The sequence below is a fragment of the Hetaerina americana genome, unplaced genomic scaffold (assembly GCF_022747635.1).
Source record: "Hetaerina americana unplaced genomic scaffold, ioHetAmer1.1.p SCAF_3, whole genome shotgun sequence".
Taxonomy (NCBI): Eukaryota; Metazoa; Arthropoda; class Insecta; order Odonata; family Calopterygidae; genus Hetaerina; species Hetaerina americana.
The window spans coordinates 79518511-79544043 of NW_027286874.1; the positions used below are offsets into that span (position 1 = coordinate 79518511).

At 34.3% G+C, this 25533-nt stretch overlaps 2 protein-coding genes across 2 annotated transcripts in view; one reads left to right on the top strand and one right to left on the bottom strand.

Annotated features, from left to right (window-relative positions):
• Srp68 (signal recognition particle 68) overlaps positions 1 to 5964 on the top strand; it is a 32524-nt gene extending 26560 nt beyond the window's left edge. Inside the window, exons 10-11 of the mRNA XM_071587309.1 lie at positions 1710 to 2043; positions 5568 to 5964. Coding sequence (XP_071443410.1) covers positions 1710 to 2043; positions 5568 to 5819 — 586 coding nt within the window. The 3' untranslated portion in view covers positions 5820 to 5964. The remainder of the gene's footprint in view (positions 1 to 1709; positions 2044 to 5567) is intronic.
• Positions 5965 to 8101: 2137 nt separating this feature from the next.
• Positions 8102 to 25177, bottom strand: LOC139690147 (klaroid protein-like). The gene is made up of 14 exons (XM_071587408.1): positions 24720 to 25177; positions 24498 to 24627; positions 24089 to 24330; positions 21841 to 22052; positions 21441 to 21644; positions 21097 to 21321; positions 13543 to 13754; positions 13036 to 13428; positions 11764 to 11901; positions 11532 to 11676; positions 11345 to 11460; positions 11069 to 11236; positions 9562 to 9654; positions 8102 to 9476 (listed from the first exon to the last, which is right to left on the bottom strand). The coding sequence occupies exons 1-14, from the start codon at positions 24833 to 24835 to the stop codon at positions 9330 to 9332; spliced, it is 2541 nt and encodes an 846-aa protein (XP_071443509.1). The 5' UTR covers positions 24836 to 25177; the 3' UTR covers positions 8102 to 9329.
• Between the last annotated feature and the right edge of the window lie 356 nt (positions 25178 to 25533).

The window sequence follows — 25533 nt, forward strand, 5'->3', positions numbered from 1 at the left end:
GCTTCATATTCAACAATTTTCAAGTAGACAAATGAGTTTCAGTTTGGTCTAGGCAGCTTAGATGATGATCTGCATAGTAGTTGGCCAAAATGTGCTCGTACCCCATTAATAATTGCAAAAGTAAAATGGTCATGGAAGATCACCAACTGAAAGTGTGAGATATCGCTGAAGCTGTATGGATGTCATCTGAATGGGCATATCAAATTTTAACATTGAAATAGGATACGATTAAATTATCTGCTAGATGGGTGCGACATATCTTGCCGTAGGATCAAAAACGCATCAGAATGGAAATTCCCCACAATATTTTACCCATTTTAAGAGCAGCCAAGGGTATTTTCTGTGCCAGTTTTTGACCACAGATGAAACTTGGGCCTATTACTATACCCCAAAGATAAAACAACAGTCAAAGCAGTGGAAACACGTTGATTCATCACCACCAAAAAAAGCAAAGGCAACATGGTCAGCCAGAAAGGTGATGGCTTCATTTTTCTGGGATTCTGCCGATAGATTATCTTCTATCTGGGCAATACTATGCTAACCTCCTGGACCAACTACATAAAAAGACACGTGAAAAAAGGCCAGGTTTGACTAGGAAGAAAGTAATCTTTCATCGAGACAATGCACACCATGGCAAAAATACATGAACTAAGACACTAATTGTTGCCACACCAGCGTTATTCGCCTGATATGGCTCCATTAGATTTCAATCTCTTTCCCAAGCTCAAAATTTTCCTCGGTGGCCGGAGATTCTATTCAAACAAAGAACTAACAGCTGAAGTATACGAGTATTTTTTAGGCCTGAAGGAGTGTAATGTTAAAGATGGGATCAGACTTTGGAACATCGCTGGACCAAGTGCATTAGTGTAAAGGGAGTTGACATTGAAAAATAAAAAAGTTTCACCAAGGTTTGTCATGTATTTGTATTCCATTCAGAGAACTTTTCTAATTACCTGCATACCTTGTAAGAGCCCCAGAGGGAGACTATTCATATTGAACCTAAGTTGAAATTATGCGGAATGAGAAAGACTTGAAACCCAAACATCATGAAGTATGGAAAAAACAAGAACTGATGACTGAAAATTGAGATCATTTTCACTGCCTCGACACAAGAGTTATTACATTGATGGGAACCAGAATAATTAAGTATTCAATTAATTAATTGAAAATTAAATTTAATTTAATTTCTGATTATCCATTAATTATAATATTAAGGGATCATCCGCAAAAAAAGGCAGATCCAAAACACTCAGGAGAAAAATAGGGAAGAAGGATGACAAAAAAAATGTTTTTTGGGAAAATTGGGAATGGGATCCATTTAATGATTGATATACTACCTTAACATTTTCCAGATAAGCAATATTTGGAAAAACATCCATATCACATTTTGTCAAAACCATTTTACCTTTTTATAATTGTCTCACTCGTGCTTTATAGATTAAGCTAAATTGCGAAGCGTTGCCTCTTAAGTGCTTTTAATTTCAGTGTCTATTTTAAGTTTTGTCATAATGTCTCATAAGTATCAGAATTAGTGGAAAGGTTGTAAATCATTATTTATTCCTTAATTTTTTTTTCATGTAGTTGATCACAAAAAAATGAAATTACAAAAAAAATAAGCTGAGCAGTTTGTGTTGAAAGGGACATAATTTCTCCTTTTCATGAAATTTACAATTTTGTCAAAATGGTAATATTATCTGGCCATTCCACAGGTGCTATTACATAGCTCTAAGCTTAGCTGGAATTAGGAAATGGAGAGAATCCTGGTGTCTTTATGGAAGAGCTCAAGAGTATGTGGAGAAGGCACTAGCGCTGGGTAAAACTCTTGGATGGGATGATAAAAAGCAGGATAAATCAGCAGCTCTCAATTCTTTTGAAGTCATTGGTGGTGGAAGTTTGGTAGAAGAACTTCATGGCCTACTGTCAGACATTGAAGGTCATAAGTTTGCTGCCCATGCCTACAGTGTACTTGCTGAAGATGAAGATGGTGGACCTGGATCTGTTTCTTCTACTGCCAAAAGCACATCTAATCAAAAAACTCGCAAGGTATGAGATTTTAGAATTTTCTCTGACTTTTTATAAACTTAAATATTTTTTATCCTTGGTTGTTTAAAGACCAGTGATATGGCCAAGCAGCCTAGGGGTGGATGGAGGCTGATGGTTTTGGGTACTCATAAGTTGAAAAATTTAGCATGATTGAGCACTTCAGTGTAAATGAAGGCCAGTTAAGTAAGACAAGTTGTCTAGATCCTCTTTACAAATTCCTTTGTTGTGATTGGTTCATAAAGATGTAGTGAGAACTGTTGATAAGTTACCCTAATTAAGCTTTTTTCACAAATTGTACTTTCATGTGCTGTAATTTAATATGAACATCACATAGAATTACACCTATAATTCATGTTTTTTGAGGGGGCCAGAGAAAGTTCCAGTAAATCTGTGTTTTTACAATTCCCTCAAGAACAAGGAAGGAGTTCATGCCAATGAGTTCAGAAATTACTAGAATTGATTTTGCTCTTAGTTTTATGAGTTAACTAAATGAATTATTCTTTTCATTAATCATATATGTGCTCAATTTAATGATTTGTTTGTGTTCCCTTTATCCCTACAAATTAAAATTTTGTTAGTTAAATCCATGCATGTTTGTAATTAATTATCAATATATATTAAATTTAATAATTTCAGACATCACTTGTTCGTGAAAGTTTTATATATTCACAACAGAAGGAACAACACTCTTTGACCGAAATATACTATTTGGTACCATATATATGATGATATGGCATCAGCTACCATACCATGATGATGCAATATCATGGTGAAATGCATTATTTCAAGTAGTTAAGTTGTGTAGAAAAGTACATTCTTCCTCTGTTGTTATGTAAATATCTATATATATTTTATAGATACATAAATCATGGATTTTGAAATTTTATTTAATTGTAATCAACTTTACTTACTGCTTTACATGATCTTAAATATTTTCCTGCCTGCTTATACTTAGGATGAAAATTGATTATAATTTCAAAATAAATTCAACCTAAATTTTTCAAAACTACAAAAAACCATTTGATATGGTCAAGCAATGCTCCACCATGCTAATTCCGCATAGGACTGCTGCACCGCTGTGCAGATCAAACAAAAATTCAAATTAAGAAGATTCTCAGCTTTGCTCTTTATTTACTTTCATGTAATGAAAGCAGCAAACGGTGATGTCAATGTTGATTTTCATATAATATTCAAAAGTTATCCCTCCCTGGAAAATTTGTATGAAAGTTAAAAACTTTTTTAAAGACTAATTGCAATGGAAGTTTGAAAGAAACACTGATCCCATTTAACCTCATTGGCATACGCATCTACAAAAACTCTGCGTCTACAAAAGCATCTCCCATTCCTTGCAATTTCTTGCTCCTTAACAAGCTGGCAACACATGTGGAAGAGTTCAGGTCTCCTGTCAAAAGTATTTAGTATTATTCCAGCGGCTATTGCAGAATATAAGACAATGCAACTTATAGCATTGCCTCCTTCTCCACCTGGACGCAAGCCACTATTAGTTAAATCTGACAAGCTCTCTTCAGAGCGAAAATTCTTTATCTAATAGCTGAAAATGGCTTTTTGGAAAAAACCAAACCTTAATGATGATCAAAACTAATGTAGGTTGTGGACAGCACAATTGTCCATGGTGAATTTGGTGATTTGATATTATCAAATTTGAAGTGGGAGTAAAAATTTGTCCAAAATCTTTCATGAACTGAATTTGCAAAGCTGACTGCATATACTGTATGTCAATAAGCAACAGCATATTTTGCAGCATCAAGCATTTTATTGGCTTGCTCAAGGCAAAAGAAGTCAGCCGTATGTGACTTGTTTTCAATTTAAAATGTCTCACATCACAAGGCGTTAAATCCCATTAAGTATCCCTCTCCAACACTTCTATTGATAGAGGTTTAACGTTGAAATTTATTATAGGAGCTCTCAGAATCAGTACTTGGTGATGGTCAGTCTCTTAAACCTCACAATGAGCTGAAGATACAGTTTTCAGAGCTTGTAAAATCTCAGCTTCATAGTCATCATATCTTTGGGGAAAGTATTTGTTGATTCTTTTCCAATATTCTGATTACTAAAGACACAGTACTGCTTAATTCATCAGTCCAGCATCAGACAGCTTGTGGTTTCTGAGGGTGGCCAGATGTGATTAAGAGATGTAACTCGAACTCTTTTCCTGACCAGCAGTGGAAGATCTATTGCAGAATCCATGAGGAAACAATTATATATAAACTGCATTAAATCACAAAACACTGTAGAGTCAGATCATATCTTCTGGACATAGGGATAGCGGTAAAAATATTGTATAAACTAATGTATTTGTATGAGTAAATACACGTAAGGGAATATCAAATGTTTTGTTCACTATTACAGACATGGTTTCAAAGTAACATTTGAACTGAGGACATAATTGGCAAAATCACCATCATTTCCAAAACTGTTTATGCTTAAAAATATTGCCATTTTTTAAAAAGAGCCGTCACACAAAGCACCCTAATTACAAAAAATTTAACAAAAATGAATAAATTTATATGCAACTAAAATCAGAAATAGTTCACCACTTCTTGGCATTGTGAAAACTAAAGCTTTTATGGTTTTCCTGGGTGAAATTTTATCTATGAAGACTGTAAGAGGGTGGTTTGAAAAGTTGTTGTACTCCCCCATAGATGGAATCAATACTCGCATAATTTTTTCTCTCATGTTGTTACAACCGTGAGTAGATGCCATGTGAAAATTCAAGCCACTTCATCAGGCAGTTTGCTGTAGGCAGTTGTTTGAATCAGTTATGGTGTGTATGTGTCTGTTAGAAATGGAAAAAAATGAGTATTAACCAGTGATAACATTTTTCATAAATAAGGTTTCATACCAACTGAAATTCATTCGAGGATTGTAAATATGTATGGGGAATTTTCTCCTATTACCACCCCAAAGAAATGGGTGGCCAAGGTTAAATGTGGCCGTGAAAGCCTCCTAAATGATCCTTTTACATGAATGCTAATGCTAAGCAATTGCATTGAATTGCTATGGAAATATCAAAAGAACACACTGGTTACATTTTGCATGAGGAATTGGGCATGACAAAGCTTAGGGTAAGATGGGTGCCGCACATACTCATTGTGGATTAAAAATGTATTCAGATGACACTTTCCTAACAATGCTTGGTGTGCTTTACGAAAAACAAGTGATTTTATGCATTAATATGTGACAACTTATGAAATATGAATTCGCCATTGAAATACCCCAATATCATTCGCCATTACCCGTGTAGAAATTTAAGAGAAAATGCTTGAAAGCTTATTATGAAAGCTCTTCATTATCCTTTGATTCTTTCTTGCAGGCTTATTATCATCTGCTCACTGAATCATTTGCAATTTTTCATAGAAATTATAATAAAAAAAACTAGTTATTTGAATTTGAAATAGTTCTTAAAACATAGTCATGAAATGCTCCTTGTAAATTTTAGTCATACTTATAAATATTGGGCATATTTTTTCAATTACTAAATCCATTATTAATGTTTTTTTTAGCCACTGATTGAAAGGCTTCATGAGTATGTAGAAGATCCTGCCCTGGCTAGTGCTCCAGATGCACTCTTTCGCCTGCCTCCTGATTTCAGACCGGTGCCTTGCAAACCCTTATTTTTTGATTTGGCATTTAACTTTGTTGAGTTCCCAGAGCTGGATGACAAATTGGAAACTAAAAAACAAGCTGCTTCGGCAGGTTTAACTGGTTTTGTTAAGGGATTATGGGGGTGGGGTGGAAGCAGTGGTAATAAATAAAATGTTTCTGGTATATAAAGATGTTCTGTAATATCATTATCATCACATTAGGGACATTGCCTCAGTTTGTCTCTTGGTAACATGAGCATCTTGTTAAATCTGGAATGCATATATTGAATCAATAAAGAAACAGTTTTTTTGGGAAGTATTGAGGGTTATTTCTCAATGCATTAACATTTGTGTAATATTTTATTTTCAAACATATTAATGGAGTTGCACTACCTGGAAAGTATAGTACTAAGGTGGGTGATGAGCAAGGAAGCTGGTGAGCCAAGTAAGTTAAAATTTCCCCAAGGTAGTAGCCAGTGGGCAGAGAAGGAAAGTAGAAGGCAAACTCACCCAAAGAATCCAATTTTTTTTCAAATTGACAAAAAAAGCAATTTCAAATAAGTTTTGGACAGTGTATGTGGATTCTTTTAATACTAACCCTTAAATGGGTGAGAAGCTGCTGAATCACATTGGCTTCCCGCTCTCTACCTACCCACTGTCAGTGTTCTCGTAGGATATCCATAATCTATCATCTCACTCAATTTTGAGACAATAGAGTTGTTTCATATTATTTGCTTCAGGGCTACAAATTTTCACTGATTGAAGATTCAAATGCATCCATTTTAAAACTTATCAATTGAAAGTTTAAAAATTTTGTGTGATGGCTTAAAGGGAAGAGAATTTGGTTACTCACTGGGATTTGACTTCAAATCTGTGCAATATCCATGGACATCCCCCCATGGTGGCCTGAATTTCATGTACAAGTATTAGGGAATTGTTAGTCTGTGACATCACAATCTCAGAATTGTTAAGGGATGGCAGCTCACAGGACCTCATTCTACTCCAGCTTTATGACTTTCTGGGTCCCAGATATTTCTGAATTGGCACGGAAACGAGTGGGCCTTCCATTAATGTAAATTTTTAACATCATGGGAATTAGATAAAAGAGACTTCAAGTTAAGGATATGTGTAATGAGCAGGGTGTTTCTTAATTGCAGGTTGTTGGAATGCACATGCAAACAAGCATGCTTGGTTTGTGGTAAAGAATTATGACACTGCCATATACCAAAGTAGGCAATTAATGACATCAACTCTTTTTCATAATGAATCTGTGAGGTAGTGGTAGACAGTTATCCTGGAGTGAAATACGTTAATGGAGTAAATAATTTTGAGCTAGTGGAAAAAGCTAAACTTGACACTTTTTGACAGATTTTTTAAGACCCTATAATAACAGCCTACACATGAGGCTGGCATTGCTTTGACTCTATATATCTTGTCAATGAACAGAGTTGCATTATAAATTGGCAAGATCTCTCTCTCTCCTCTGAGCGAAGTTGGCAAGGAGTTCTACATGGATCAGTGGTACTAAAATTCTGAAATTCCAGCGAAAATTTTAGTGGAATCACCAAGTTACTATATTTTCATTTCCAGTTGATTTCCACATGAAGTTGATGAAACACTTCCAGCTTAAGTAAAAAATTTAACTTAACTCTAATTGCAAGGAGAAATAGATTTTTACATATTTAACAATAATACGTAATGTCATCCATTTAAGACATTTAAAACTAAAAGCTAATATTAGTGCTGAGAACGATGTAAATTAAAATATACAACCATTAACTTTTAGCATTAAATATAAAAATATATTTCCTAATTTTAAAAAAGATTCCCAAATATTGCATGGAAGTGATTTTATGTTATTAATCAATATTTTCACAGTTTATAAAATTAAATTGCAAATTTTGTACAATGATTCTACATTAAATGTCCATTCCACTTGCAAGATGTGTAATATTGTGCATCATCTTCAAGACAAATAAATTAATACGCAAAAGTGTTGAAAGTCACAAGTAATCAATTTATTGACTATGCATTAGCTGTTTCAATTTCTAAACAAATTCTGAAGTTAGATAAGTTTGTTTTTTGTAACCTTATCATGAAATGACCCTGACCCTTTTCTATGTAGAATGATAGCCAAAATAAATTTGTCTAAGATTACATCCAAATGTGACACTTCCAAATAAATATGACCAAATTTTAGCATTGTCAGCACCCCAGAAATAAATTTCGAATTTTGCGATAGAAAGAAAGTATGATATCTGACGAGTGTTGAGCATTAAATTTGGATTAGTTTGTTCTATTTCCATATTCCTGATGTTTTATATAATTTTAGTACCTTCCATTATCTTCCAGTACTAAAACAAGCTAAGTTTTCCCTATCCATTCATGAAATGCACAGTAGTATATACTTTAATAAAGAAAAAAAAATACTTTTAAAGAAATAACAAAAGATGCTACTATCAAAAAGGTTTTATTTTATGCTAAAATCAAACAAATTGTAAAAACCACAATTTAATTTGTACTGTAACAAGGCAATTACCATTAGCAATAACAATTTTTGTTTGGTAAGGCAGTGATAACCATTCCACCGACAAGATTTTAAAGAAGTTTGGATTTTACAGTGCTAAATGTACGTGAGAAATCATTCTGTGATCAAATTATTTGTCCAGGCATAAAGTTACATAATTTTTAAATGACTTAAGAATGACATTTCATCAAAAAGGACCCAAAGCAAGACATTCTGAAATTATTACAGACAAAGTCATTTCATAAGGGCTTAATGTACAAAAAAGTAGTACAATAAGGCAATGATACTTGACAAATTTCAAATAATAAGTACATTTTTTTTTAAATTTACAACTGGTTCATAAAAATATTTTACAATACTGACTCCTAAAAGCAGTCAATTATTATCTTACCCAATAAAAAAATTTAGTCTTTTAAAACATGGGGGAAATCAACAATGGAAAGATTTTTTAGATACATACAGTGCATAGCAGCCAATTCGTAACAGCAATAGATTACATTTTGTCAGTTGCATAGAAGCTGCATTTGATGTTTGAGCTATAATCTTATAAATAAAATATAAGTTTTTCACTTTGCTCAGCAGTAAAAAAACCCTTTCACAACTCAAATTTGACTAAAATAAATTGTGTAATAGGTAAAGTTATGCTTATGACAAGAAAATATTAATAGAGTTAGATATTAGACTAGGGTTGACAAGATTCAAAAACACAATCTGTACACAGCAATACTATTTCTTCTTAATACTTTTTACAAATATTTTTAAAATAGATAGGCAAACATTTTCTATGAGGAATAATTTACAAGGAAAACATTTAAAAACTACATTATGTTAAGGCATTTGTACTTTTTCCATCTAAAATCTGATCACATTAAATTAGCGAAGTTTTCTGAGAAAATTAGGCACATTTCCTTCTTTCACATACCTTTCTGAAAACAAAACAACATGTGCATAAGTGAATACGACTATTAAAATTCGTGTATCAAAATATCACTTCCAATGTCTTGTTGTAAGCACCGAAACAGTTTTTGGGTTGGTCGTCATAAGAAGAAAAATAGTGCACAAAGGCAAAATATTGGCCGGACTTAAGGTAGCACCCGTTGTGAATATTCCTCCTTCTAAAGTTAACTTCCTGGTAATATGTTTGTGACAATTTTTTAATTACCATGCTGTCCATATAAATCATTTTCTTCTCTATGCATATTCCCATGAACCCTAAATCTGTAAACACATGTGTACTCCAGATTACCATGATTTGACTCGATACGCAACTCAATGAATTGAAAGGGAGGTAAATCAGGTTCCTGTAAAAGATATATCATTTAGTCAAGTGATCTTAAATTTTTTGTGCTTTTATGCTAGGTACAAGATATGCATGTACAAAATTACCTTAACTGAGAAGTACTGCAAACTTGGGCCATTCTGATCAAATACATACTGACCAAACAGCTGACCATTCATATCCATTTCATTCTTTAAGCCCTGTAAAATACGGAAAAGAATTGATAACATGCAAAAACTATTCCCAAACAAAATCCAGTACACATTTGAATGCTGTCCAATTGTATGTTCCTCATGCTCCTTGTATGCATAAGTATGTAGATACTGAAATAGTGGAAATCCCATGGACAGGATGATAAATAAATTTAAAATAACCCAGCACTGAATCCAAAAAATATTACAAAACCCAAAATGGCTTGAAATAGTGAAACTAAACAAGCCTATTCCACAATAAGGAGGATAAGTTCAATAGAGTCGTCATGGATATTTATTAGCATTATTTATTCTTCCAAAGGGGATCGAGATGGTGCGGGGGCTAACGTACTGGCTTCCCACCCTGAGGGCGCGGGTTCAAATCCCGGCGGTGTTGAATATTTTTCAGAGGTATCTCGATCCCTACTTGAGGTGCTTTGTGGAGGGCACTTTGAGTGAGTACGTCGTCCGTCGGATGGGACGTTAAACTGCGGACCCCTTGGCGCCTTTCGTAAAGAGTAGGCTAACGCCGACGCCGGGTTTCTCTCCACCCTTCATCCTCGCCTGTCCATCCCCTATGGCGCAAATGACCTCAGCTGTCGGTCGCCTCCCCTCAAAACTACTACTACTTATTCTTCCAAGCTTTTATTTAGTTTAGTTGGTACCTTAACACATACTATTGTGGGTTACAAATTTCACTGATATGACTCTGCATCAATGCCAAGTTGCAAAAATTCAGTTCACATATATTTTTTGACCAGGTTAATCATGTAGGCAAGGTGCTCCCTTGCTAACCCTAAGGTTGTGGGTTTTGAATCCCGACTCACATAGGGATGTTATGTCAACTCCATTGGTTCTCTCCCTGGGAAACCTGATGACAAGCAAAAGGCTTTAAAGGATCCCAAGGGGCACTTGGACCACCAGAGGCATCAGGATAGATAAAAACTAATTTTATCAAAATACCAATGAATTATTTATCCACAGTGTCTATTCACCCGTCAACTTTTCAATGAACCATAGACATAAAAACTGGCATATTGGCAAATAACTAGACAAAACCAACAACAGAATGCATCTAGCAAAAATTGTATTTTTTGCAGTATTTTTATCAGATTGTTTCAGATTATATTCACAGAGAATTTCATACAAAAAATACTAATATTGGCATGATAAATGATCTTGATGTAATATGGCAAAATATGAAGTTTGGAAAAATAATCAAATCTCAATTTTCCTTGTGATTTTCTGCAAGTCTGTCATTCTTCAAAATGTGCAGTGTTTTGCAGCAGTTCTCACAGTATTTATATATTAAGAAGTCTGGATCAATCACAAATAAAAATTATTAATAAAAAAATTGAAAAAGGTACAAAAGTGAGCCAATCCAAATTACTCAGTTTGTGTATTTTACGATTTGAAAACTTACCCAAACAGAAAAGTTTCTGGGAGCAGAATCAATGGTCCCAACTGGAGATAGTGACTTAGGAGTGTGCTCAAGGCTAAACCTGGTGATGTGAACTTTTTTTGACAGCTTGATGACAACATAACCTTGGGACCCCTTGAAAGCCCAGCACTCACCAGGTAGAATACCAGGCTAGAAAAAGAAAACAATGTGAATTTTCTACACTCTGAGAAATAATATGCTCTCACAAGAATTTTATCATTCTGTCTAACCACATAAATACCATGAATATTTTCTTACCTGGATTATCTTTCGAGGGTTAATTGATGGTGACCACAACGGAATCCCAAAAAGACTAAACACAGCAGTTTTTGCTTGGTATGTTTCAGTGCATCTGGTGCTGACAATACTCCCACCTAGTGAGTGAGAATAAATTAATGCTCAATGTTCAAATGAAAAGAAAATCATTAGTTGGAGCATAACTGACCTGATGTCTCAAGAGCATAATCTGGTAGTCCTGTTTTGTCGGCATCATACTTGGTAAATTGATCATCAACATACTTCATCAAATCCAACTTGAATTGATTGAAATTTTCATGGTTGTTACATTCATTTGAAATTTGCAAAGATGGCTGAAAACAAAATATTATCATAAATTTAGAGAATATCTTACTTGGAGGCAAAATGTGCACAGAGCATATAGTTCAAGAGTTCTTTACCTGCAAAGAATCCTGTTTCTTTAACACAGTCAAGATTTCTCTCAACTCAAGAATAGCCTTTTCCCTTGATGAGCTCTCAATATGTATTAAGTTTTCCAAAAATTGATGCTGAGTACTTAACTCATCAATTCTCATTACCTGTTGAGAATAATAAAAATCAGTGATTCCAATTTATAAATCCAAAACATTTTGATTAACCATAGCTGTATATAACCATAACTTCTCATAATTTACTTGTGCTTTTTGTAATAATTTTTAAATATTGTTTTGGATAACTTGTTTGTATGCCACCAGAGTCCTATTGGTCTTTAGATTGTTGCAGTATGAAAGAATTTGAATTAAGTTAAATGATTAATTTTTTAGTAGCCTTTGAAGTACATGATGGTGTTTCTATGACAGCTTGTGAGAAGGAGAAATTATTACAGAAAATAAAAGTATAATGATTAAAGTATATTTGTTCTCTTCATTACTTATTTATTTTGGCTGAATTAATGATACCTTGGAAGTGACTCTTGGCCACTAATGACATAAAATTCCAGTAAGCAAAAGGACAGTTGAAGATGAACGTTTTCTGAGAAGGATTTTTTGTGAGAAAGGGACAAAATGGAAAAATATAACAGAATAAATAACAACTAAATAATGTAAAATGTAACAGAATATCAATTAATTAAATATAGGAGTATATGACACCACTATAATTATCACTGACTGATGTATGGACAGTTGTTAATGCTGCTTCATCAATAGTTTCAGATCACCAACATAAAATCAGGGAGATTTATTGTAGAATGAATGGATTTAAAATGTCGTTTTTTCCTCATACCATTAGAGATCAAAATAGATATGACAGCAATCACGTTGGAGATAATTAGAATTATAAGAGTATATATTTGCTAGTGTCCTGCATGTTATTCATTTCATTAATTATACCCATCTTTTTAACAGTTCTACAACATGATTTGAATACATGTATCCAGCATGTAAATATTTTCTTTGGTATGATTAAAATTTATTAAGAACATGATTAAACTAATATTTGCAGAGGTAACATGATTTGGTATTACATGTAGTTTTATTCTATTTTATGGGTGGTAACCTAACATACCCCACCACATGCCTCCGCACAAATAATTTTGATTGCATAACACAATGAGCATTTTGCTATTTCTTGCTTTTATAGCTTGATTCTAAACAAAGAAACTCATTTTCTGACCAGACTGCAAGCATTAACATTTCATAAGATACAAGTATATAAAATTTTCCTTAACATACCAGCTGATTCAGTTTTTCCAAAACCGCATCATTTCTCTCTCTGCTCTCCTTGGAAAATGCATTGATATGCCATTCTACATCAGACTTCATCCTGTTTTTTAACATATCAATTTCTGATGATTTCTGGTCTATTTGTTGCTGCATATGATCCATTTTTAGCAAAATGTTATCTATCTTCAAACTAGAGTCCTCTCCTTTTGTTGATGACAAAACGTTCATAAATAATGGATTTACAATAATATTTGATACCAATTCATCCATATTAACTTTAGGTGCACTAGAGGCACACTCTTCTGCTTTCATCTTCCATTTCTCAGAGGACTGAATTACTGGTGCTGGTGGGTTAATTATAGTCCCCACCACTTGTTTATCCTCATTTTCTCCATTCTTTATCTATAAAAAAATTTATGCATGTTGTAATAAAATACACACAAGCAAGGACCAGCTCCAACAATCCAATATGATCATTAAACATCATTGATTATTAGTTTTCTAATTTACACTCACCACAGGAAACATAATCCACATCCATAAAATATGAAGATTTGAAGCAAAACTGGTAGCTAAGATCTTGAGGGGAGAAAATGCTCCAAAATCTTGAATTGCAGAACCCAAAGCAGATTTAGAATGAGAGGTTAACAAAGGTTCATTGGGTTCAGGAATAGAAATAGAGTTGGAGACTGCTTGGTCATCCCAAATGTGAACATATGCCCAACATCCTGTTCAGGGTTAGAGAAGGTTCCCCAATTACGTTTCTTTAAAGATACATAATTTAGTAAATGAGAGATTAAGACACATGGTAGTTCTACACAATATATGTGATTTTTTTTTCCAAATTTATCAAGATTAAAACACATAGTCAACTAACACCATTAAATATAACATTGACTGCACTTTACATTTATATCAGTTTAATCATTCAACACATTCCTCAAAAGGCCACTAAAGAAGACATTAGATGCATTAGAAGTTCAAGACCTCTCTGCAACATAACAAGAGATAGAAGCACATGAACACATGTATAACAATGTTTAAGGCTATCAGAATATCTGTGCCATTGTCCCTTTCACTGCAGGTGAAAATAGAGTTCAAATGTATGACATGCATGTCTATGTTGTTTGTGTCTAGGTACTTCCAGCATATATTTAATGCACTTCTTCCTGAAAAGCTAATATGGTACGAGCTGCATATGTTCAATTTCCATCATTTGATGATTGCTTTTAAAATGCAATTCATCCACACCACCTTGCCAAAATTGGAAATTCAGAATATGAGCAGCATAAGGGTTATTACAATTAAAAAGAGTAAAAGGGGAATGAATATTCATGTCATTTAATGCTTGATAAGTAACTCGAGATAAAAATATAAGAACTAGAACTTAGAAACACACTCACCAGAGTTAGTTGACAATTGTTGCACTCCTATTTGACTTGTTATTTACTTCTTTTAAGGATTAAGAGTTTACACCTCCTCAAGTCCAATGTGGTGAACATGTTTCCCTTTACTCTCCTCCCTTCTTCATTTGTTTTAAAAATATTATGAATTTCAACCCATATTTGACTTCCCACACCAGGTACTTTGGAAAGCAAGCAAACAAAGAGTGACAGAGAACAGAAGATTTATAATAGTCGTGCATACTATGTATAGTTATTATAGAAATGAATGTTGTAAATAGCAAGGGAAAAATGCCAATACATATTGCTAGAGGTTCGCAGCTCTTTTAAAATGTTCGCTTGTGCTTGGTTGAGACTGTTGCTGTTGAGATGGGAAGCAATCAAGTACATGGCCAGTGATGGGTGGCCATTGGATGAGTTTCCAAGCATTCATTCACTTGTGATTATTTTCCCCATGGTTCAATCATTCCATCACTGCCATACCATACTGATCATAGGAAGCATTTCAAAGAGGGGATTTAACTGAGAAGGGTGGGCAGGCAGCAGAGGGGTTGAAGTGAGAGATTTTAATCAGGTGGAAAAGTTCACCCTATGTTCAATAATTGCTCAAATATAATCATGCTTAAAGGCAGGGAATAATTGAGTTAAACCCATTCATAAATGATGCTCTGATACAAGGATGCAGTAGCTTTTCACTATTGGTTATGTGCGAGGGAAATTTATACACAGAAGGTAAGTATTGGTAATGTTTAATATTTGTACCTGAAAAACTGCAAGGAGAAATAGAAAAAGTGTTTTACCTAATTTGAAAGCCTCACTACCAACATGATACTAAAGCAGGGTTGCTCACAATCGAATTTTCTAATTAATTTTAGTTGAGGCTTGAACTTAATTTGGCTTTCCTCCTCAAAAGAATCAATAAGCAGTTATCTGGTATTTTTAAATTTAATATTATGATTATCTCCAAATTTATGAAATGGGAAGTTGTTCAGCACTTTCATATGAACTACACCTCTGCACTTGAGACAAATATGAACACTTTAATGAGTTTAGTACTTGATGTACAGAAATGCAAATTGTATTTCCATGTATTATTATAAATTGCCCATAAAAATAGGGCATCAATCATATGCAAAGATAGTTGACAAAATGAAAATTTATGAAGAGTGTATAGCATACAAAGGTAGTCCTATTTTTGGACCATAATATGATCTAAACCATATTTTTGTCATGTCAGAATCATAAATACTGTACTTACTCATTTATAACTCACTATTTAACCAAATTATGATGTAAAAAATGTATGGGTCTATTTTTTTATAAAAGATGTAGTGGTACATTTAGGTATGGGTAACTGAAAGTATCAAGTATCATTGTACTGCACACGAAATTGTGCAAATTGTCATTGGTTTCATTTGATTTGACAGCAATAAACTGGATTTAGAGATATAATTTGATTAAAAACAGTACTTCATTGCAGCACATCAATAGCGCGTTCACACAAAAAGTATTAGTTATATCAATTCATGAGATCATTAACAAATTTTGTGCATGTGCCTCTATTGGTGAAACTATTAATTACTAGGAAGTTTCATCCTAGAGATACTTGAAATGGAGCACAGCATACTGAAAAATGAATGTGTACATACAATGGCCATACCTTGGAGGCTCATTATGTGCTGCCAAATACATTGAAATGTTGCTTTCGATTCATACTTCTTACTTTAGCAACAGCCAACATTACATCACTGATTTTTGGTACATAATTCTAGTTTCCTAAATTATCTAAACCTCACAATTTGGCAGATTTAGGGCATGGAACAAATCCTCGACTAGCCCTACTTATTTATACGTTGATCAGCAATATGGAAATATGAAATAATGCCATATAATGTATTTAAAGTGCATACAGAACACAAAGCATGCCTAATGAACCTAAAACAGAACTCTTTTACATAAGCCACATTGGTGTTTGATGTGATCACCACACTTTGTCCCAACCACTCCTCAAAGGAGAATTAGATGATAAAGACTACATATACATCAGACTTGAGCAAAATGTTTACCTCTTTCCATTACCAGAAACATCACGGTTAAAATAAAAACCCAAGAATGTTATGGGGAAAGGGAAATATTAACAGATGACCAAAACATGTTAAATTGTTACTAGAATCCGTATGCAATTGTTAAATTGTTCACAGAGTTGTGAGCAAGTTGTGGGTTTTGGAGAGGAAAGTGGTGGCAATAACACCTGAAAGATATGAAAACCAAAAATTATAATCTAAAAACCTGTTTCATAGTTCTGAATTATTTTAATAATTAAATTTTGATAGCAATTCAGAGTTATGAGTGTCTGTCAAGACAGTAACATATAGCAAAGAGGGGTTAAATAAGAGTTCAACATTGTTCTGCACATAAACTGCATTACTGGAACCTTCCATGACCAATCTTTTCCCTCTTTCCAAATGCCTTTTGATGCATACAACAAGGATATAATATCTTAAAACAAATAATCAAAACTTTGAACTTATAATACCATTATAATAACGCAATTTCATTTAAAGCCAAATTGTAAATAAAAGGAAGTGCAGCCATAAAAATAATGAAACCAAGATAAGCGACCAAGTTACTGAAATGTAATGCAATTTCTCCAATTGCCAAGAGGGAAATTACAGAGGAATAAACGTTTTCCAGTATGGAGAGATTAGAGAAATTTTGTTGCTCTTCTATTCCCTTGGTGACAATGCAAACTCTTTAGGATGAACCTGTTTTCCTTGAGTCAGGTTAGACTCAACTCAATTCAATGGCCCCAAGTGCCGTTGTATTTTTGTTTCAAAAACACATCAAATACAGACATTAGGACATACATAGGCATATATTGTCACATGTAATTTAGACTATTTTGAAAGCTCCTTCCTTCATTAAAATCCTCCATTACATTACTTCATGCTTGCCTTTTTATCCCCATAACTTCGTATCAAAGTTTTTAACATTGGCTACACTACTTGTCCTTCAACGTGCTGGGGTACCATGAATAAAGAGCCCAATTTGGCGTGATATCACACATGCAATAAAATCCTTTGGTCTTGATGTCCAACCTTTACTAGACCTTTGGATATGATATAATTTTGGAAAATGCCTTAACACACATGAGACATCATGTGCACTACAGATTATATTAGTCCAGGGATTTCAGTCAGGACTGGCCATGGCGGTGGCCGTGTCCTCACCTGCTAACACAGAAGTCACCACCAGTTCTTGCCTGGAAAGACATTCCTCTACCTAAGACTTAGGTGTTTGTGAATTTCAAAGTAGTTATTTCATATGTACTTTAAATTTTCAGGCTTCACTTCGTGGAATTGTTTGATGTCCTAGCTCCTAAACCCCCCTCCTAGCTCCCCCAATAAACCCGGACCAGACCCAATGCTCAGCCATAACCATGGTGCCACCACCCCTTCTTCCTTAAACAGAAAAAGCCACAATCACCAACTTTGAATTACCAGAAAACCCACTCCCTCACTTTCAAATTCATCCTCTCCTCTGCCTGATGAATATATATTCCACAGCTGTGCATGTCACTTGTACCTGATGCTGCCGCAAGTCGGTGAAAATACATTGTACTGTGAAATAAAGTCTACGGAAAATTGCCAGTTCTTTTAACATAGCTATTTCATGTTTATGATCCAATGTCAAATGACATAACTTTGCTTTTTATGGACTAATGTTAAATATGCTTAAAATAAACTTTCCTGAGATCATGAATGGTTTACGGTTGCTTAAACAATGTGTTCTCATTCAAAATTTTTCTATTCAGGGCAGTAACAGAAGATTTTTTCCAATTTTTAATTTCCCTGTTTTAACTTTCCCTGATTTTAAAGCACAACAAATTAATTTTTAAGGTCACCAATTGCTTTTCCACGGTTTTTAGAACATTTTAAATTTAACTCTCAAAATACATAATGTGCTAAAAAGAAGATGCAAAAAATAATAATAGGGTATGTGTAAATATGGAAAGAAAATTTTGGTATGTTTTACTGGCTAAGGAAAACGAACAAAAAGGAAGGAGCAATAACAGTTTTGAACTTTTTAAAAAATTGATTGATAAAACACTTCATATTACAATTTTTTGGTTGAATTCATAGTTTTAGCCAGAATTCCTATAAAAAAGTATTACTCTTGTTTCTTTAAAGCATTTACAATTTTTTCGATGATACATTTCATATCCCTACTCACACCAGCACTACAATACATAGATCTATATATCAAGTCTACTATACATGATGACGAAGAGTGAATTTCCAAACAGCATGCTTCTAAATGTAAGGTCGGTAGAAATGACTTTTTCATTATTTACATCAATGACAGCTTTAAGAGCCACTGCAATCGCGTTAGTACAAATGCATAATGGGTTTTTCTTACTAAAGTACATCTTACTGTTCTACTACAAGCTACCTTGTCCAATCACAAATACTCTGAAGCACCCCACACACCTGATAATACAGAACATTTGGTTAACACTAATTAAGGGACTCCCGAACTTTCATTTAAAATCGTTCCAATTGCATTTTGCATCATTTGAATGATTCACTATTTTGTGATGACATTCACCTAGGATAAACTACATGGGTGGCATCAGGTCATCAAGACATTCAAAAATACGTAGACGCAGTTTCTCAGCAACTTCACATGCAATCATGCACCACAGCTTATTAAATAGTTTTCCAGCAACATATATTCTTGTTTACTGCAGATTCTTAACAACCATCCATAATAAATATACTTCACACTTTCAGGCTTCACTTCACAGTAATGTTTGATGCCCATATTAAATGTGTTTGCAATTTTCAAGTATTTATTTTTTTTACAAAATAAAGTCTGTGAAAAATTACAAACTCACTTAAAATGAACATCCAGCACAAAGGCATTCACATTTTGTAGGGTGACTTTTTTCTCAGAAGTAAATATGCCACTACACTCACTAGCATACAAGCATATATTAAACACTCACACATTCTTATGGATCTCACACCCAGCACTGGTATATATCATCTCAAGTAAACCATATCTATTTAAAAATGGGAAATAAACCACTTGTAAGCAGAACAGGCTTAAGGTAAATGCACAAACGAATTTGAATTCTCTTGGTGCATAAAGAATGATGCTGAATCAAATTTGTCTCAACACGATCAGGCCTTACCATTTTATTATTTTAGATAGCATGCAAATAAACAGTGATCTAAGTCTTTTTCCCATGTTTTTTATGATTCTTGCAAAAGCAAATTATTGTATATTTTTATTACATATTTAGTACCATGCAATGCCTCAAGAGGGTAAATCAGTACTCCAAGTACAATAGTGCAACACACCTAGTACAACAGTGTAATATATAGTGAACCAATATTGCACTACCTGATTTAATGCAACTCTCCTTGACCACAGGCCATATATGGTCTCATTTGTGTTACATTATACCTATTTATTAGAACATTTCCTGATATTGCACAATTTTGATTGCAGTAGCAGTTTATTTCTCTGTTGGTATTTTGAAAACGATGAGGGTGTATATGAGAAGTATGGCCCAATGATCAAGTTTGTAACCCCATAAAAACTGCACATACAATAGCACATTAGAGATATACGATAGTGTCTTTCACAATTCAGGGCCCCTAATATAATATTTCATATTATGGATATAAAAAGGCATGACACTAAGTTCCAAGTTGAACCATGCAGTGTCATTACAGCTTAATGACATTAAAGTTGCCCACAATTCTTTTTCCCTCATCGGCAGAGCAAAACTGTCAGTTCAGAAAGAATGGGGAAACTAAATATCACTGCAATTAACAAACCATACAAAAACCAGCATTGCACAACAAATATGAAGGATACAATGTATTTTTTTAGCAGCAATTCTTTGTGTGCTAAATTCAATGGCCAGGATTGAAACTTGAGGCCATACATGACCCATAATGGCAATTCCTGAACTGTGTTAATGGGAATTGAGGCAGTTTTGCGATGCGAGCAGTGAGCAGTAAATTATTGCTAAGAGAATTATCCAATGCGCACTCCATAACACGGTATATGGTAAGTCAAACATTGAATAAGGTGGGCAATTATCTCCAAAAAGCCACAAATGTGGCTAAAACTTTCGAATTCCTTCAAGATGAAAACTGAACCATTAGGATCTTTGTCGGTTGCTTCCAAAAGGAGAGATGAAAAAACCTCCTTATGAGCAGTAGCCATCTGGAGATCTCCTTTCCTCCCATTTTTAAGCCTGAAATGCCACATGAGCAGGCTAAACAATGCAGAGTAAAACTCTACTACTTATGAATCATGACCGACAGGCGACGAACAGTCCTGGACTTTTTGCTATTGCTAAAAATTGGCTATCCTTAACAAGGATTGTAAACCAGCTAATTTGCCTCGTTAAAGAAGTATGATGTTCAGATTCAACCCGGAGACAAAAATATTTATTATGGCTTTCCAGGAAAATATATGAGAAAATATTTATGCTCAACACACTAAAAGGATGAGTCAAAAGGGAATTTTTTCATTACAGCATAATATTTACAATGATGTTTCTGTCTCCAGGTCAAATGTAATAACCTGCAATAGATATGACGAGTACAGAAAGTAAAAATTAATGTTGATTCCGAACACATCTCACCTGCTATTAAAATTGTGGGTAAGAAGAGAAGAAAAACTTTCATTAATCTGGCAAAAAGCCTTTGATAATAATTGCCATGAGTAGTAGAATACGATGAAGTGATTCCTTTACTCCATCCCAAAAGCAGCCAAGTGTCAACAAACTTAACATAGCCAAGGACATGATATATCAACTGGATAAACCTCTCTTGCAACGTTCTTGAAAACCGATTCTCAGTTTTGTAGCCTGAAAACAAGAATTCAAGATTGTATATTGATATTCTAAAAAAATGCGCATGTGTGCTCATCACATTTTGAAGTACAACTACATTTTTTTTAAATGAAGGAAGGGATAATTGAGTATACCTGAGTAAATGTCATCACTCTTAAGAAATGAAGTACTTCTGCTAATCCACGAAGTCACACTGACAATGTATGTCATTATAACGCTAAACATTTTTGTCAAAATGTATGTGTCGTTTGTGGAGGAATTGTCTGGCCTAATACTTTCATTGGAAGTATATTCTGCTCCAAGAACCCGCGCCCATTTCCTGTCATACTGTTCACCTCCTGAAAATAAAGCCATTTTAAGTTCGCGAAAAAACTCGCACCACCAACAATGTGCACGATTTTTATATTAGACAAAATATAGATTAAATCTGCAATGACTCGGAGCGCATAAAAGCCTTTAGTTTGCCTCTATAAATATGATGAATGTATGATAGGATACATAAAAAATAAGTTCAAAAATTAGTTACAGACGTACCTTGTTTGACTGAATAACTAGAGGATTTACTTCGCTCATAACTCGAGAATTTCTGCATCATACTTTGTTTCATGATGTTTTGCGTGGGTGACATTAGATCTTGATTATGCAATCCTAGTCTGGACATATTCGGCATGTTGACAATTCCAGGAGCGATTTCCTTTCTATGCGGAGAATATTCTGAATAAGTATAATCAGTCTTCGGAAAAACACTGAAAAAATTATAAAACAAATTAATAACATAATTATATCTTACTTAAATTACCTCCATCAAGACGTGATGGTTACAAATACGAAATAAATCATTTACACACTTCATGTCCCATTGAAATAGTATAAATTTATTAACAACCAAAATTTTTATCACTTGACAAACAACATACCTCAACGAAATTGAAAAACTAGACGTTCCCAAACTATATTACTTCTTAACATAACAAAATATACACTGAATATGTGTACTCTACTTCACCATAAGTGTATAATTCTCAATACAGACAATAAAATTTTCATCACGTGAGAGATGACTTCGGGAATGACCGGGAACATCGCGGTGAAAAATGAAGTATGAAATTTGTTTTGAAAATCGGCCAATGGGAGAATTGGAATAAGTTGGTATTCGTTGCTATATGAGTTGAAAATACAAATCAGGCATCTAGCTTCAAGAAAAATTTTATACTCTACGACTGAAAGTATATAATCCACAGTTTACGAAACAAAATACGTGTTGAAGAATGCGTAAACGCATTAAATAACAAACAATCTCATTATATCTACATTTTAAATCTGTAAAACGCACTCTGATTAATCAAGAATTAAATAGCAAGCGATTAAAAAAAACTTATATTGAGAAAAATATACAGCGAACGAAAATAAAGTGCTAACGACGGACCGTGAAGAAGAGCCCATATCGAAATAAGGTAAGCCAAACTTCATCATACGATGTAAGACCAGAAGGACATTGGACAAGAGTACATGTGCTCTTAAGCAAATGTCTTCCGGGATTGCATTGCCGGTAGGCCAAAATGGCCAAGCATATTACTAGTACAATGAAGAAGATATTAAGATAAAGGAACAACCTTTACAACCAAGGCTAAGGGGCATTAGCTCCAGACGGCCTCGTGACGCTCTCCAGGGAACATCTGGCGCATCCTTAGTAAATATAGAATTTGAAGTGTTTACCATGCCCCCACCCCCCGCTGAGATTATCTTGGAACGCCCATAGTTTCGAACTTTCATGCCAATGGTAACGTGGACAATTCAACAGTGACATAAACGTGAAAATTTGCGATCATGTCGCAAGTTATGATGAGATTTATGTCACAGTTAAGTTGGCCTTTCACGATGGTTTTACAAACACTTTCCAGAGCCTTATTGTGTAACAAGTATTAAACCATGAAAAGCCCTTCTTCATACGAGCGACCGCGAGCTCATTATTTTACTACCAATAATATATTGAACCTGTGCTTATCTTGGCAATTAAGTGAGGAATTTAATTTTCTCTGCGGAAATGAAAGAGAAGCATTTGCATCATTACAAGTACATTCGAAACAATAAAGCTCTCTTAAATGAAGTCATTCTAGTATCCTAGGTTAAAATTGGAGAATATATCCTTACCCGACTTACTCATTTATTTAGCTGAACGACTAATAATTTAGTAGTCGTGTATACTTTTGCGAAGGACGTCTTATACCTTCAACAATGTACACATAACGGGGTTAATTTAATTTCTTACCTTTAAATCAATATTATCCTACCTTCTTCAAGCAAAATTTTCTATTGGTTCTCTGGAGTGCACGAACTTATTATGATTTATCCCTTGACCCACCGCGATAGTCGAATTTTATCGGTAGGTGTACACATATTGCATTTATGGGCCTATATTAGAATATCTACATATCGTGCCGAAGATATTAATGAAAGATAGCAACCTTCCATGAAATTTATATTGCTAACGAGTGCTTTGAAAGAATCCGGCTTTTAATCCCCTGGCAAGGAAATAAAGGGTGGAAATTGGTAAATTTTATTCTAAATATAAGGTCACAAGCTGTTTTAACGTTTTAGTGATCATTTACTGTTCTTTGACATCCTGCTGTAATTGTGCTACAATAATATTAAGATTGAATGCAAGTAAATTCTGAGGAGGAAAATCACCGCCTCGAACATTATAGTGTCATCGATGTAAATTTATAAAAAAATTCTCATATGCCTAACCAATATTGAAATAAAGATTATCATAATAACTTACTTCCACCAGTCACCAGACCTCTTGTATAGCTGAAAAGCACCGTATGGATCTTGTGAAATGTTCTCTCCCTCGCTAGAGTAATCACTTGTTTTACCATCAGTTAAATGTTGACTCTCGATCTTATTAACACGAGAATTGGCATCCTTCTCATTGGAAGTCCGGTATACGCCGTTAATTTGATTCAAAGTTTTGGCCGGCGAAATACATGTTTTCCTAGTCTCGCTCTTTTTTTTCCTCAGCACCTAAAAATGGCCAAATCATTTAAGCGGGAGTTAAATGTTATTTGATATTAGATAATTCACTATACTCTAACCAGGAGAGCGAGTTTTCCGTCTTCCTGGGCCGTGTTTTTTTTAGACGGTTAAGAGTATTGTCCTCTGAATCTAACAATAAGTCCTTATGTACTCACCCTTGGTGCACCGGTAACTGAGGCAGTGCCAAAAGCAGTGTCGCTATATTTGAAGGAAAAAGACTTCCCCTCGTCTTTTGACTTAGCGACGGCGATTAAAGAATGTTCATATTGCAGTTGAACTTTATGACTGGGAGAGAAAATAAAGTATTAACCAGCTTGTTTTCGCATTTATTTAAAAAACAACAGATTCTGTTAACCGTCTCTCTGAATGTACGTTACCTATGCACTGTTCCACTGGAACTGTTGCAGAGTTCTCTGTCACAGCTGGAGCGAAGAAATGGAGTTCTGGAGCGCGACCTACTGGCGCGACCTGTAGCAATATTTTCCTCTCCCATCGAGATTTCACCTCACTTCTTCCTAACGTGGTTTCTTGGTAGGTTCAAATGTCAAACGCGAAAAAATGCATCTCGCTGGACGTCAAAAATTTAAGCTGTCTTACGACTATGTTTATGTCATCTTTCATAATAAAGGCTACGTCACTAAATAGTACTCGTGAATTGTACGGCTAACCTGAAACTGTGACCTACTAATCTGAAATCTTTTTTTTAATTACTTAAATTTTATAGCATTATAAGCTTGTTGAATATTAACTATTAATAATTTCTTTCAGTTATGACGTTATTCATAACCTGAGTACCCTCACTGTTCCCCACTGGTTTAGCAACAATGTGCTGATGCGCATTCTCCCGTTCCCTCAGTTTAATTTTAATATGTGACGTCATTTCGACGCTTACCTCCACCCTCGCTCGCCCCTCCCTCTAAGATGCAAAGCAATCCATCAAATGAGTGCACCATCAATGGATGAGATATAATATATTATATTGGTGCAAATATTTTTTAACGCGGCACATGCTACGGAAAATATTTAAAAAATAACGGAAATTGTATATGAGAAGTTTGTTTGAGTAACTATGTAGGGGTGGTTTTCGTGTTTGATTAGAAATGAAGTTCTGATATAAATGATAGTTAATAGTAGCTTAATAAAGTAGTAGTCGATAAAGATTTTATTTTTTATATTTAACCATGAATAAAC